General features: G+C 42.1%; 1 protein-coding gene across 2 annotated transcripts in view; it reads right to left on the bottom strand.

The window, feature by feature from the left end:
• Positions 1-235: 235 nt before the first annotated feature.
• Positions 236-16,822, bottom strand: part of LOC135548043 (YTH domain-containing protein 1-like) — a 41,125-nt gene continuing 24,538 nt past the window's right edge. The window contains exons 10-15 of one of the 2 annotated variants that reach the window (XM_064977241.1): positions 12,168-12,247; positions 7,778-7,814; positions 7,383-7,425; positions 5,369-5,434; positions 1,329-1,547; positions 236-549 (exon numbers count right to left, since the gene is read on the bottom strand). In XM_064977241.1, the coding sequence (XP_064833313.1) occupies positions 346-549; positions 1,329-1,547; positions 5,369-5,434; positions 7,383-7,425; positions 7,778-7,814; positions 12,168-12,247 (649 nt within the window). In that variant the 3' untranslated portion in view covers positions 236-345. The remainder of the gene's footprint in view (positions 550-1,328; positions 1,548-5,368; positions 5,435-7,382; positions 7,426-7,777; positions 7,815-12,167; positions 12,248-16,822) is intronic. The other variant, XM_064977242.1, reaches the window with a different exon arrangement.

The following is a 16,822-nucleotide window of genomic DNA, read 5'->3' as shown; positions in this document are numbered from 1 at the left end:
TAAGTAGCAAGATCTTAATGTGAACCAGGTACAATTATGGAACAACATAAAAAGACAACATGGCATGAAAAAACATTTAAAAAGTCATTACTGTCTGTCTGGGTCTAAGGAAGAAACAAAAAAAAAACTAACATCACATCTGCAATAGTTTCACGCTCCAAACCACTTTCTCTTGTTATTGCCTTTGTTCAGTTACACTGCATTTATGATACACATGAGTGGATGACTTAACAAAAAAAAAAAAAAAAAAGTACACAATCACTTAAAAAGACACAGCTTATTTATAAAGAGGAAACGCGGTAAAATAAACTACTGCAGGACTTGCTGTTTGATTTTAGTCCTTGATTATCTCCTGTAGTGCCCCCTCTCCTTCTCCCTGTCCCTGATCCTGTCTCTCTCCCGGTGGCGTCCACGATCTCGGTCCCGGCGTGTATCTCTGGGCCGTTCTCGCTCCCTCTGCCTGTCTCGTTCCCGTGGACGGCTGCGGCGACTGGTCACCACGGCCTGGGTCCGTCTCAGGAAGTCATCCACTCGCATGTCATAGTCATGCTGCAGAGGGAGAGAGATGTTTAATTTTACCTTTATTTTACTAGGCAAGTCAGTTAAGAACAAATTCTTATTTTCAATGACGGCCTAGGAACAGTGGGTTAACTGCCTGTTCAGGGGCAGAAGGACAGCTTGCCAGCTCGGGGATTCGAACTTGCAACCTTTCGGTTACTAGTCCAACGCTCTAACCACCAGGCTACCCTGCCGCCCCGAACCTTTGAACATGTGGTGTTCACTAGTTAAACTCCCACCTCTGGACGTTAACACATTGAAGTGAACATTTGATATGTGAGTGGGGTAATGTGGGTAATGCACAGTCCTTCTGTTGGGTAGGCTGGGCACTGGACACCTATCAAGTACGAGCTCAGTGGAGCAAACTACTTATAAAAACACCTGTATTGTAACTAAATTGTAAACAAAAGCGTCTGCTAAATGGGATATATTATTATTATTATTATTATATTAAAAACACCTGTATTGTAACTAAATTAAACAATTCCACAGTTTCATCGTATGGCAAAACAAGTGGTCACTACAAAAGACAAGGGAACACTGGCTCCAAACAAGGTGCATGAGGAGTAAACTGAAGTGACGAAGATATCCAGCCACTCAGTGGAAGTTGATAAAAGCTCTTCTTTATATTGATAAACAAAAAGTAGTAATTAATTCAGCCCTTAAGTCTTCATTTGTAATTTTCTGTTGTGTTTTTAAATCAACTTCCACTGCCCTCCATGTCCTCTTTTAAAACAAGTAATCACATCAGAGCAGAAATAAGCTTTTACCACGCTGGAGCTATATGAGCGGACAAGTCTCTTCTCTCTGAAGCGGGCGTCGTGTGGTACAGGTTCTCTGAAGCGGGCGTCGTGTGGTACAGGTTCTCTGAAGCGGGCGTCGTGTGGTACAGGGTGTTGCCCAGCATAGGGTGGGTGTGCCTGGGGAGGTGGAGGATGGTGCTGGTAGAACGGGTGGTGAGGTGGCTGCTCCATCCCAGGGTACTGTGCCTACAGACGAAAAGGAGCATCTTATTAGATTTATACAATTAATGGATGAACAGGTCAGTGGAGAAGAAGAAAAAAGTCCCCTGAATGGCAGGTTGATAAAGTGGTCAGTGTGATGCAGATAAACTATTCACCCCCAAAAAATATTTTAAAAAAGGTAGGAGCCGATCAGCCTATTATATTACAGAAGGTCGCATACGGCAACCTGTTTCGACCAATCAGGTCTTTCGTTTAGCTGGATTTTTCTCTTTTGATTAATCAAACCATAGAGATGTAGATATATGAAACTAGATAGAGATGTATCAACACTATACACACACACACCCACACCCACACCCTTTCAAAAATGAGTGGATTGGACTACTTCAGCCACGCCCGTTGCTGACAGGTTTATACAGTACAGACACTGATCTGAAACAAGCAGCTGAAACACTGCTATGTCCAAGTCTAAAACCGGATTGGTGCACATTATGAATAGAGGAAGTGGAAATAAAAAGAAACAAAGTACTTAGGTATCAGTTGGCCAGAGATTCTAAAACTTTGGAAAAGGCAAGATAACTACCGTCCAAATTCCATAATAAACAAAGTCAGAAGGATCTCCTCCTTTATGTAGGGGAAAGACATATTTTAGGAATATCACCAGAAACAAGTAAAAATAACAATATATAGCTCAATAAAGCTCCTAAAGTGCATTTTGAAGGAATCAAGTGAATCAGCTCCTTTTTATACTGCATTTTGAAGGAATCAAGGAATCAGCTCCTACATTTTATTTTTAGAAGGAATCATCAGCTCCTATGGTTTTATACTGCATTTTGAAGGAATCATAATCAGCTCCTATGGTTTTATACTGCATTTTGAAGTGGTTCAGCTCCAGTTTTATACTGCATTTAGAAGGAATCAAGTGAATCAGCTCCTATGGTTTTATACTGCATTTAGAAGGAATAAAGTGAATCAGCTCCTACGGTTTTATACTGCATTTAGAAGGAATCAAGTGAATCAGCTCCTATGGTTTTATACTGCATTTAGAAGGAATAAAGTGAATCAGCTCCTATGGTTTTATACTGCATTTAGAAGGAATCAAGTGAATCAGCTCCTATTATACTGTTTTATAATCTGAATCATTTTTTATACTGCATTTTGAAGGAATCAAGTGAATCAGCTCCTATGGTTTAATTAAAGTCAATCTGTACCAAAGCACTTAGACATCAAGTGGTTGAAGTGAAAATAAAATGTGAGTCTGTTTGTACAGACTGATGCACTATCTGTTCTGAGGTGACTAAAGGTCTCCCTCTAGTGGAATGAGATGAATTTTCAGACTTATTTGAAACAGGTGGCCTGCTGAAGCAAAAATGGTTATTAAAAGCACCACAAAATGTCAATTTTGTCTGGTATGGGACCAGAGGCAGTCAAATATTTGACCACTTTCCAGAAGTTCGCTGGATTACCCTCACTCTGATATACAATTCAAGGAGTTCAGGGATGAACATCTATTTCTCAAATGTCCGAAAGGCTGCCAATCAGATGTAGAATCAGTCCGTCTAGTCTTAACCCAAGATATATTTTGTTCCTGTAATTTCTCAGGCAAATCATGCGTAATCCGAGGATTAAATCAGTCTTTTACCCATAGCTTTTTGTACGGTGCATGTTTATCTGCAACATAGTTAGACGGGGAAATCAAACAATTAAGGGCCTGATCCAAGTCAATGACAGTCGACACATCCACCCCAGCTCAGACAAAAAAAATGTCTCATTAACTTCTTGGTGACAGGGGGCAGTATTTACACGTCCGGTTGAAATGCATGCCCCAAATTCAACTGCCTGCTTATCCCCAGAAGATAAGATATGCATATTATTAGTAGATTTGGATAGAAAACACCGACGTTTCTAAAACTGTTTGAATCATGTCTGTGACTATAACAGAACTTATTTAGCAGGCGAAACCCAGAGGACAAACCATCCAGATTTTGTTTTTTTGAGGTCACTCTATTTTCAATGTTTTTTCATTGGGAATCCAGATTTCTAAGGGACCTTCTTGCAGTTCCTACCGCTTCCACTGGATGTCACCAGTCTTTAGAAATTGGTTGGGATTTTTCCTTTGTGTAATGAAGAAGTAGCACTGTTCAGAATGAGGGTCACTTCAAGTGTACTGTTCGATAGAGGTGCGTGACCAGAAAGCTAGCTACAGTTTGTTTTCCTCCTGTAATGAACACAGATCATCAAGTCCTCAATTTCATCGATTATTTAAGTTAACAAATACCTAAAGTTATTACAAAAGTAGTTTGAAAGGTTTTGGCAAAGTTTACAGGTTACTTTTGAGATATTTTATCGTCACGTTGCGCAAGTTGGAACCAGTGTTTTTCTGGATCAAACGCACCAAATAAATGGACATTTTGGATATATATGGACGGGATTAATCGAACAAAAAGGACCATTTGTGATGTTTATGGGACATATTGGAGTGCCAACAGAAGAAGCTCGTCAAAGGTAAGGCATGATTTATATTTTTATTTCTGCGTTCTGTGTTGCGCCTGCAGGGTTGAAATATGCTTTTCTCTCTGTTTACAGAGGTGCTATCCTCAGATAATAGCATCGTTTGCTTTCACCGAAAAGCCTTTTTGAAATCTGACATGTTGGCTGGATGTGGTATCTTACATGTGTGATTTCATGAAAGTTTGATTTTTAGAGTAATTTCCCAGAGAGGATAAAATTCCTACAATGTCTTTGTAATAACGCGCAAGTGAGATTTAGGAAGTTTAACATTTTTTTTTATACAGGAAACGGGACAATGGTTACTGAACTCATTGGCAAATACCCCATTGGCTATAAACGTACGAGGGGCATTTGTTAGAATAATATGTAAATAGTAGATTTTTCAGGGTGAAAAGCTGGGGCGAGTTGCTTTAATTCTCAGCAGAGTTTGATTTAGCACAGTGCAAATATCTTTCATACCATCAGATACTGGCATCAACCAATCAAGATGAAGTTCACCTGCTATCAGTCATTCAGACTGAGCATAGTTAGACATCAGGTCAATTTACTGAAAGCACATAATGAAGGCAAGAGGGAGATTGATATTTTATTTGACCCTTATTTTTTTAAGTTGACTGAGAACACATTCTCATTTATAGCAACACGGGAGAGGGTGATGAATGAGCCAATTGTAAACTGGGGATGATTAGGTGACCGTGATGATATGAGGGCCAGATTGGGAATTTAGCCATGACACCAGGGTTAACAGTCCTACTCTTACGTTAAGTGCCATGGGATATTTAGGGACCACAGAGTCATGACACCCGTTTAACGGTCCATCTGAAAGACAGCACCCTACTTAGGGCAATGTCCCAAATCACTGCCCTGGGCCATTGGGATATTTTTTAGACCAGAGGAAAGGGTGCCTCCTACTGGCCCTCCAAACCACTTCCAGCAGCATCTGGTGTCCCATTCAGGGACCAACCAGGACCAACCCCGCTTAGCTTCAGAAGTAAGCCTGCAGTGGGATGCAGGGTGGTATGCTGCTGACCAGGACCAACCCCGCTTAGCTTCAGAAGCAAGCCTGCAGTGGGATGCAGGGTGGTATGCTGCTGACCAGGACCAACCCCGCTTAGCTTCAGAAGCAAGCCAGCAGTGGTATGCAGGGTGGTATGCTGCTGACCAGGATGGTATGATAAATTCCCACTAGCGTCAGATGGACATTTTTACCAAGTCCCACATTTAGGACTAGACATACAAATTGCTTAGGGACAATGACCGATTCTAGAACATTTAGCATCTACTATAGATTCTAGAACATGTAACATGTACATTCTAAATCATTTTTAACATACCATTCCTTGCCAAGGAGTAGGCTGCCCAATGGTGTGGTGGAACTCTCTCATGTAATCGTTGTAGGACTGTGGATCAAATGAACCACAATGTTACTATCAATAGGACTGTGGATCAAATGAACCACATCATGTTACTATCAATAGGACTGGGGATCAAATGAACCACATCATGTTACTATCAATAGGACTGGGGATCAAATGAACCACATCATGTTACTATCAATAGGACTGGGGATCAAATGAACCACATGTTACTATCAATAGAACTGTGGATCAAATGAACCACATCATGTTACTATCAATAGGACTGGGGATCAAATGAACCACATGTTACTATCAATAGGACTGGGGATCAAATGAACCACATGTTACTATCAATAGGACTGTGGATCAAATGAACCACATGTTACTATCAATAGGACTGGGGATCAAATGAACCACATGTTACTATCAATAGGACTGGGGATCAAATGAACCACATGTTACTATCAATAGGACTGGGGATCAAATGAACCACATGTTACTATCAATAGGACTGGGGATCAAATGAACCACATGTTACTATCAATAGGACTGGGGATCAAATGAACCACATGTTACTATCAATAGGACTGGGGATCAAATGAACCACATGTTACTATCAATAGGATTGGGGATCAAATGAACCACATGTTACTATCAATAGGACTGTGGATCAAATGAACCACATGTTACTATCAATAGGACTGGGGATCAAATGAACCACATCATGTTACTATCAATAGGACTGGGGATCAAATGAACCACATGTTACTATCAATAGGACTGTGGATCAAATGAACCACATCATGTTACTATCAATAGGACTGGGGATCAAATGAACCACATGTTACTATCAATAGGACTGGGGATCAAATGAACCACATCATGTTACTATCAATAGGACTGGGGATCAAATGAACCACATCATGTTACTATCAATAGGACTGTGGATCAAATGAACCACATGTTACTATCAATAGGACTGGGGATCAAATGAACCACATGTTACTATCAATAGGACTGTGGATCAAATGAACCACATGTTACTATCAATAGGACTGGGGATCAAATGAACCACATGTTACTATCAATAGGACTGTGGATCAAATGAACCACATGTTACTATCAATAGGACTGGGGATCAAATGAACCACATGTTACTATCAATAGGACTGGGGATCAAATGAACCACATGTTACTATCAATAGGACTGGGGATCAAATGAACCACATGTTACTATCAATAGGACTGGGGATCAAATTAACCACATCATGTTACTATCAATAGGACTGGGGATCAAATGAACCACATGTTACTATCAATAGGACTGGGGATCAAATGAACCACATGTTACTATCAATAGGACTGGGGATCAAATTAACCACATCATGTTACTATCAATAGGACTGGGGATCAAATGAACCACATCATGTTACTATCAATAGGACTGGGGATCAAATGAACCACATGTTACTATCAATAGGACTGGGGATCAAATGAACCACATCATGTTACTATCAATAGAACTGTGGATCAAATGAACCACATGTTACTATCAATAGGACTGGGGATCAAATGAACCACATCATGTTACTATCAATAGGATTGGGGATCAAATGAACCACATGTTACTATCAATAGGACTGGGGATCAAATGAACCACATGTTACTATCAATAGGACTGGGGATCAAATGAACCACATGTTACTATCAATAGGACTGGGGATCAAATGAACCACATGTTACTATCAATAGGACTGGGGATCAAATGAACCACATGTTACTATCAATAGGACTGGGGATCAAATGAACCACATGTTACTATCAATAGGACTGGGGATCAAATGAACCACATGTTACTATCAATAGGACTGGGGATCAAATGAACCACATGTTACTATCAATAGGACTGGGGATCAAATGAACCACATGTTAATATCAATGACAGTTTAATATATAACTGAAATCAATAGCAGGGTGCCCCTGAACTCACCCCATTGAGAAAAACATCTCTCCTCGCTCCAGTGGGGAACCGCCTTGGGAAAAAATGGACTGATTATTGGTTGGGGGGGGGGGGCAAGGGGCTGGGAAGAATTGGTGGAGAGAGGAAGGGCAAGGAAACGATTGGTGGAGAGGGGAAGACTTGGGAATGATTGGTGGAGAGGAACCACGTGCCCTAAAAATCGACCACTTGTCACTTGCGGAGCACAAAGAGGACTGGGTTGATGGAAGCAATATGGTGCCATCTTTTGTCTTGCCCTTTGATAGGCCAGGTGAAAGGTTTACTGTATTGCTTATACCCTACCCAATCCTCTCCAAGCTACACAGGTGCCTATGGGCTAGGGTTTAGATTTGGGGTCAAAGGTGAGTCTGTTGTGAGGTACTTACCGGTCAACTGGCGGGTTGTGAGGGTCCAGTGTAAAGCCTGTACGAAGAGAGAGAAGCTGATTCACTGACTGGCGAGTATGTCCCGATGTAACGCCTCTCTGTCTACAAAGATACACTAGCTCTGGTTTCCTAAATGTTTGGTCCTGATATCGTCAGTCACCAGTAGAGACACTAGCTCTGGTTTCCTAAATGTTTGGTCCTAATATCGTCAGTCACCAGTAGAGACACTAGCTCTGGTTTCCTAAATGTTTGGTCCTGATATCGTCAGTCACCAGTAGAGACACTAGCTCTGGTTTCCTAAATGTTTGGTCCTGATATCGTCAGTCACCAGTAGAGACACTAGCTCTGGTTTCCTAAATGTTTGGTCCTAATATCGTCAGTCACCAGTAGAGACATCTAGCTCTGGTTTCCTAAATGTTTGGTCCTGATATCGTCAGTCACCAGTAGAGACACTAGCTCTGGTTTCCTAAATGTTTGGTCCTAATATCGTCAGTCACCAGTAGAGACACTAGCTCTGGTTTCCTAAATGTTTGGTCCTGATATCGTCAGTCAACAGTAGAGACACTAGCTCTGGTTTCCTAAATGTTTGGTCCTGATATAGTCAGTCACCAGGAGTCAATACGATCTTGAATCACTACTTATGAACACATACTTCAAAGAATACATAATATACTACATAACATTGTGCGATATAACAACTACCATCCCAAAGGGTGGAAAACATCACAATACCAAATACCATAGTACCATATGAAATGCAATTCAGACAGCAGTCACATGTACCCATAGTAACCCATATCTGCAACAGTAGACAATCGTTCATCTGGATTCAACCTTTTGTCCATATGGTTGCATGAATGGATCCAATGAGCTTTCATTTGAAACTCCAAGTAGTTTTCAAGACCACATTCTATCGGTCAGATCCTGTTACCAATAAAAAGGACAAGACAAACCAACACCAACGTTGGCCATGCGCAGAAGGTGGCCGTCCAATCACCTCTGACCGCAGAACGTCGGCCATCATTTTCTGTTTATTTCCCGTGGCCACATTTATCATCAAGGTGAACAGAATCGAAAAATAGTACAACATGTCTGCCCACAGCTCTACAGAAATGTCACTAAAATTTGACATTGCACTTTATCTGAACGATCATGACCCCTTCCACACAAACCACAAATACTCCTAACCTTGTGCGCACCAGTTGTCCAAAGGTCGGTATTTATACATATTATGAAGTTGACGGCAAATCACAAAACAGGTGTTTGACGCACCCGGGATTATAATAATGGCAGGCCATAGAAACACAATCTATAGATCTCAGAGCCTAAACCAAGGCAGGCCGTAGAAACACAATCTATTGATCTCAGAGCCTAAACCAAGGCAGGCCGTAGAAACACAATCTATTGATCTCAGAGCCTAAACCAAGGCAGGCCGTAGAAACACAATCTATTGATCTCAGAGCCTAAACCAAGGCAGGCCATAGAAACACAATCTATTGATCTCAGAGCCTAAACCAAGGCAGGCCATAGAAACACAATCTATAGATCTCAGAGCCTCAAACCAAGGCAGGCTATAGGAACATCAATTGATAAAACGAAATATTGAACAATTAATATTTGTAATTTTTCACAGCGTGGGCTGTTGCATTTACTTTAAATGGTTTGAACAGAATCATTGAAAAATAGTACAACATTCTGCCCACAGCTCTACAGAAATGTCACTAATATTTGACATTGCACTTTCTTATCTGAACGATCATGACCCCCTTCCAACATCTACAAACCATACAGCAAATGAGGCTGTTTTTGTTACCACAGAGGGTGAACGGAGGGTGTTTGTGTTACCAGAGAGGGTGAACGGAGGGTGTTTTTGTTACCACAGAAGGTGAACGGAGGGTGTTTTTGTTACCACAGAGGGTGAACGGAGGGTGTTTTTGGTACCAAAGAGGGTGAACGGAGGGTGTTTGTGTCACCACAGAGGGTGAACGGAGGGTGTTTGTGTTACCACAGAAGGTGAACGGAGGGTGTTTGTGTTACCACAGAGGGTGAACGGAGGGTGTTTTTGGTACCACAGAGGGTGAACGGAGGGTGTTTTTGGTACCAAAGAGGGTGAACGGAGGGTGTTTGTGTCACCACAGAGGGTGAACGGAGGGTGTTTGTGTTACCACAGAAGGTGAACGGAGGGTGTTTGTGTTACCACAGAGGGTGAACGGAGGGTGTTTTTGGTACCACAGAGGGTGAACGGAGGGTGTTTGTGTTACCACAGAAGGTGAACGGAGGGTGTTTGTGTTACCACAGAAGGTGAACGGAGGGTGTTTGTGTTACCACAGAGGGTGAACGGAGGGTGTTTTTGTTACCACAGAAGGTGAACGGAGGGTGTTTTTGTTACCACAGAAGGTGAACGGAGGGTGTTTTTGTTACCACAGAGGGTGAACGGAGGGTGTTTTTGGTACCAAAGAGGGTGAACGGAGGGTGTTTGTGTCACCACAGAGGGTGAACGGAGGGTGTTTGTGTTACCACAGAAGGTGAACGGAGGGTGTTTGTGTTACCACAGAGGGTGAACGGAGGGTGTTTTTGGTACCACAGAGGGTGAACGGAGGGTGTTTTGGTACCAAAGAGGGTGAACGGAGGGTGTTTGTGTCACCACAGAGGGTGAACGGAGGGTGTTTGTGTTACCACAGAAGGTGAACGGAGGGTGTTTGTGTTACCACAGAGGGTGAACGGAGGGTGTTTGTGTTACCACAGAGGGTGAACGGAGGGTGTTTGTGTTACCACAGAAGGTGAACGGAGGGTGTTTGTGTTACCACAGAAGGTGAACGGAGGGTGTTTGTGTTACCACAGAAGGTGAACGGAGGGTGTTTGTGTTACCACAGAGGGTGAACGGAGGGTGTTTGTGTTACCACAGAAGGTGAACGGAGGGTGTTTGTGTTACCACAGAAGGTGAACGGAGGGTGTTTTTGTTACCACAGAGGGTGAACGGAGGGTGTTTTTGTTACCACAGAGGGTGAACGGAGGGTGTTTGTGTTACCACAGAAGGTGAACGGAGGGTGTTTGTGTTACCACAGAAGGTGAACGGAGGGTGTTTGTGTTACCACAGAAGGTGAACGGAGGGTGTTTGTGTTACCACAGAAGGTGAACGGAGGGTGTTTGTGTTACCACAGAGGGTGAACGGAGGGTGTTTTTGGTACCACAGAAGGTGAACGGAGGGTGTTTGTGTTACCAGAGGGTGAACGGAGGGTGTTTGTGTTACCAGAGGGTGAACGGAGGGTGTTTGTGTTACCAGAGGGTGAACGGAGGGTGTTTTTGGTACCACAGAGGGTGAACGGAGGGTGTTTGTGTTACCAGAGGGTGAACGGAGGGTGTTTTTGGTACCACAGAGGGTGAACGGAGGGTGTTTGTGTTACCAGAGGGTGAACGGAGGGTGTTTTTGGTACCACAGTGTATGGAGAGTGTCAGGCAGGGGTTGTGGTGCTCGTTCACTCCCTTACAAATATAATATGGCTCTGAATTATCAATGAAAACATGCTTGCTTGCTCCATCTATCTATATATAGTGTGCGACAGTTAAATAAATCCCAATAATTTACGTACGGCATAATTTAGTAATGAATGTAGAAGTGTTTGATAAATGACGACTCCACGTTTCAGCACCATGGTTTGCTCCGAACACAGCAGATCTACTGCTCATGGCTGACCACCAGGCTGGCATTTCCTGTCCTTATAATAAACAATGTACTGTACCCAATACAATAAGTAGTTATGTGCCCAAATGGTGGGCGGACGCAGGTCAAAATTAGTGCCCTATATAGGGAATAGGGTTCTGGTCTAAAATAGTGCACTATATATATAGGGAATAGGGTTCCATAGGGCTCTGGTCTAAAGTAGTGCACTATATAGGGAATAGGGTTCTATAGGACTCTGGTCTAAAGTAGTGCACTATATAGGGAATAGGGTTCCATAGGGCTCTGGTCTAAAGTAGTGCACTATATAGGGAATAGGGTTCTATAGGACTCTGGTCTAAAGTAGTGCACTATATAGGGAATAGGGTTCCATAGGGCTCTGGTCTAAAGTAGTGCACTATATAGGGAATAGGGTTCCATAGGGCTCTGGTCTAAAGTAGTGCACTATATATAGGGAATAGGGTTCCATAGGACTCTGGTCTAAAGTAGTGTACTATATAGGGAATAGGGTTCCATAGGGCTCTGGTCTAAAGTAGTGCACTATATAGGGAATAGGGTTCCATAGGGCTCTGGTCTAAAGTAGTGTACTATATAGGGAATAGGGTTCCATAGGGCTCTGGTCTAAAGTAGTGCACTATATAGGGAATAGGGTGACATTAGGGACATAGATCATTTTCATACTGTACCAATTCATATGGTAGTAATAGTAACCTGGTCTCTGTGGGAACTCTGCTGGATAATCAATCCTCGGCCGTTTCCTGTTGTGAATGGCATTTTCCTCTGGCCGACCCCTACATGAATTAGGCAAACAATTGAGACAAGGAAACACAAGATAAAGCACAACATCCCAGTAGCCCTATAACATCATATATACAGCACAACATCCCAGTAGCCCTATAACATCATAGATACAGCACAACATCCCAGTAGCCCTATAACAGATACAGCACAACATCCCAGTAGCCCTATAACATCATAGATACAGCACAACATCCTAGTAGCCCTATAACAGATACAGCACAACATCCCAGTAGCCCTATAACAGATACAGCACAACATCCCAGTAGCCCTATAACATCATAGATACAGTACAACATCCTAGTAGCCCTATAACACCACAGATACAGCACAACATCCCAGTAGCCCTATAACACCATAGATACAGTACAACATCCTAGTAGCCCTATAACAGATACAGCACAACATCCCAGTAGCCCTATAACATCATAGATACAGCACAACATCCTAGTAGCCCTATAACAGATACAGCACAACATCCTAGTAGCCCTATAACAGATACAGCACAACATCCTAGTAGCCCTATAACAGATACAGCACAACATCCTAGTAGCCCTATAACAGATACAGTACAACATCCTAGTAGCCCTATAACAGATACAGCACAACATCCTAGTAGCCCTATAACAGATACAGCACAACATCCTAGTAGCCCTATAACAGATACAGTACAACATCCCAGTAGCCCTATAACATCATAGATACAGTACAACATCCTAGTAGCCCTATAACATCATAGATACAGTACAACATCCTAGTAGCCCTATAACACCATAGATACAGTACAACATCCTAGTAGCCCTATAACATCATAGATACAGCACAACATCCTAGTAGCCCTATAACATCATAGATACAGTACAACATCCTAGTAGCCCTATAACAGATACAGCACAACATCCCAGTAGCCCTATAACAGATACAGCACAACATCCTAGTAGCCCTATAACATCATAGATACAGCACAACATCCTAGTAGCCCTATAACAGATACAGTACAACATCCCAGTAGCCCTATAACATCATAGATACAGCACAACATCCTAGTAGCCCTATAACATCATAGATACAGCACAACATCCTAGTAGCCCTATAACATCATAGATACAGCACAACATCATAGATACAGCACAACATCCTAGTAGCCCTATAACATCCTAGTAGCCCTATAACATCATAGATACAGCACAACATCATAGATACAGCACAACATCCCAGTAGCCTTATAACATCATAGACACAGTACAACATCCTAGTAGCCCTATAACATCATAGATACAGCACAACATCCCAGTAGCCCTATAACAGATACAGCACAACATCCTAGTAGCCCTATAACAGATACAGCACAACATCCTAGTAGCCCTATAACATCATAGATACAGCACAACATCCTAGTAGCCCTATAACAGATACAGCACAACATCCTAGTAGCCCTATAACAGATACAGCACAACATCCTAGTAGCCCTATAACATCATAGATACAGCACAACATCCTAGTAGCCCTATAACATCATAGATACAGTACAACATCCTAGTAGCCCTATAACATCATAGATACAGTACAACATCCCAGTAGCCCTATAACACCATAGATACAGCACAACATCCTAGTAGCCCTATAACATCATAGATACAGTACAACATCCCAGTAGCCCTATAACATCATAGATACAGCACAACATCCCAGTAGCCCTATAACATCATAGATACAGCACAACATCCTAGTAGCCCTATAACAGATACAGCACAACATCCCAGTAGCCCTATAACAGATACAGCACAACATCCTAGTAGCCCTATAACATCATAGATACAGCACAACATCCCAGTAGCCCTATAACAGATACAGCACAACATCCCAGTAGCCCTATAACATCATAGATACAGCACAACATCCTAGTAGCCCTATAACAACATAGATACAGCACAACATCCTAGTAGCCCTATAACATCATAGATACAGCACAACATCCTAGTAGCCCTATAACAGATACAGTACAACATCCCAGTAGCCCTATAACATCATAGATACAGCACAACATCCTAGTAGCCCTATAACATCATAGATACAGCACAACATCCTAGTAGCCCTATAACATCATAGATACAGCACAACATCCTAGTAGCCCTATAACAGATACAGTACAACATCCCAGTAGCCCTATAACATCATAGATACAGCACAACATCCCAGTAGCCCTATAACACCATAGATACAGCACAACATCCTAGTAGCCCTATAACAGATACAGCACAACATCCCAGTAGCCCTATAACAGATACAGCACAACATCCTAGTAGCCCTATAACAGATACAGCACAACATCCTAGTAGCCCTATAACATCATAGATACAGCACAACATCCCAGTAGCCCTATAACATCATAGATACAGCACAACATCCCAGTAGCCCTATAACAGATACAGCACAACATCCTAGTAGCCCTATAACATCATAGATACAGCACAACATCCCAGTAGCCCTATAACATCATAGATACAGCACAACATCCTAGTAGCCCTATAACAGATACAGCACAACATCCCAGTAGCCCTATAACAGATACAGCACAACATCCTAGTAGCCCTATAACATCATAGATACAGCACAACATCCTAGTAGCCCTATAACATCATCCCAGATACAGCAGCACAACATCCTAGTAGCCCTATAACAGATACAGCACAACATCCTAGTAGCCCTATAACATCATAGATACAGCACAACATCCCAGTAGCCCTATAACATCATAGATACAGCACAACATCCCAGTAGCCCTATAACAGATACAGCACAACATCCCAGTAGCCCTATAACATCATAGATACAGCACAACATCCCAGTAGCCCTATAACATCATAGATACAGCACAACATCCCAGTAGCCCTATAACATCATAGATACAGCACAACATCCTAGTAGCCCTATAACATCATAGATACAGCACAACATCCTAGTAGCCCTATAACATCATAGATACAGCACAACATCCTAGTAGCCCTATAACATCATAGATACAGCACAACATCCTAGTAGCCCATAACATCATAGATAGCCCTATAACATCCTAGTAGCCCTATAACATCATAGATACAGCACAACATCCTAGATAGCCAACATCCCATAACATCATAGATACAGCACAACATCCTAGTAGCCCTATAACAGATAGATACAGCACAACATCCCAGTAGCCCTATAACAGATACAGCACAACATCCCAGTAGCCCTATAACAGATACAGCACAACATCCTAGTAGCCCTATAACACCATAGATACAGCACAACATCCTAGTAGCCCTATAACATCATAGATACAGTACAACATCCTAGTAGCCCTATAACATCATAGATACAGTACAACATCCTAGTAGCCCTATAACATCATAGATACAGCACAACATCATAGTAGCCCTATAACATCATAGATACAGTACAACATCCTAGTAGCCCTATAACACCATAGATACAGCACAACATCCTAGTAGCCCTATAACATCATAGATACAGCACAACATCCCAGTAGCCCTATAACATCATAGATACAGCACAACATCCTAGTAGCCCTATAACATCATAGATACAGCACAACATCCTAGTAGCCCTATAACATCATAGATACAGCACAACATCCTAGTAGCCCTATAACAGATACAGCACAACATCCTAGTAGCCCTATAACATCATAGATACAGCACAACATCCCAGTAGCCCTATAACAGATAGATCACAGCCCTTTAATATCCTAATACAAACATTTCTGAAGCAATCTGAACAGATTATTCCATAACACAATTAACAGATTGAGAAATAAGGTGATTTAGGCTATATCACCTGTCATATCACCTGTCATATTGCCATTGTATCCACCTCCAGAAAAGGGTGGAAACTTTTTTCATGTCCAAAACTGAGGATTTTATTGAATGTTTTGATAGTCGTAGTTTAAAAACACTAAACACATACAGACAGTTATACTGAGCAGACTATTAACCATTATATTCTCAATGTCATTTTACTGCTTGTAGACAGCTAATTCCCCAGTTAGTTCCATGCCGCTAATTCCCCAGTTAGTTCCATGCCGCTAATTCCCCAGTTAGTTCCATGCCGCTAATTCCCCAGTTAGTTCCATGCCGCTAATTCCCCAGTTAGTTCCATGCCGCTAATTCCCCAGTTAGTTCCATGCCGCTAATTCCCCAGTTAGTTCCATGCCGCTAGTTATTCCATGCCCAGTTAGTTCCATGCCGCCGCCATGCCGCTAATTCCCCAGTTAGTTCCATGCCGCTAATTCCCCAGTTAGTTCCATGCAGCTAATTCCCCAGTTAGTTCCATGCAGCTAATTCCCCAGTTAGTTCCATGCAGCTAATTCCCCAGTTAGTTCCATGCAGCTAATTCCCCAGTTAGTTCCATGCAGCTAATTCAGTTAGTTCCATGCAGTTAGTTCCATGCAGCTTAAGTTCATGATGTTTACAGCTAAGCATGATGTTTAACTTAACGAGGTACATCCTTGTTAGATAAAAAAAAAAAAGTTTGGGGTATCTTATTTACCCCCTTGGCATCCATCT

The sequence above is a fragment of the Oncorhynchus masou genome, chromosome 11, assembly GCF_036934945.1.
Source record: "Oncorhynchus masou masou isolate Uvic2021 chromosome 11, UVic_Omas_1.1, whole genome shotgun sequence".
NCBI lineage: Eukaryota > Metazoa > Chordata > Actinopteri > Salmoniformes > Salmonidae > Oncorhynchus > Oncorhynchus masou.
Note: the sequence above shows the minus strand (reverse complement) of the source record. Positions and strands in the feature narration are given on the sequence as shown.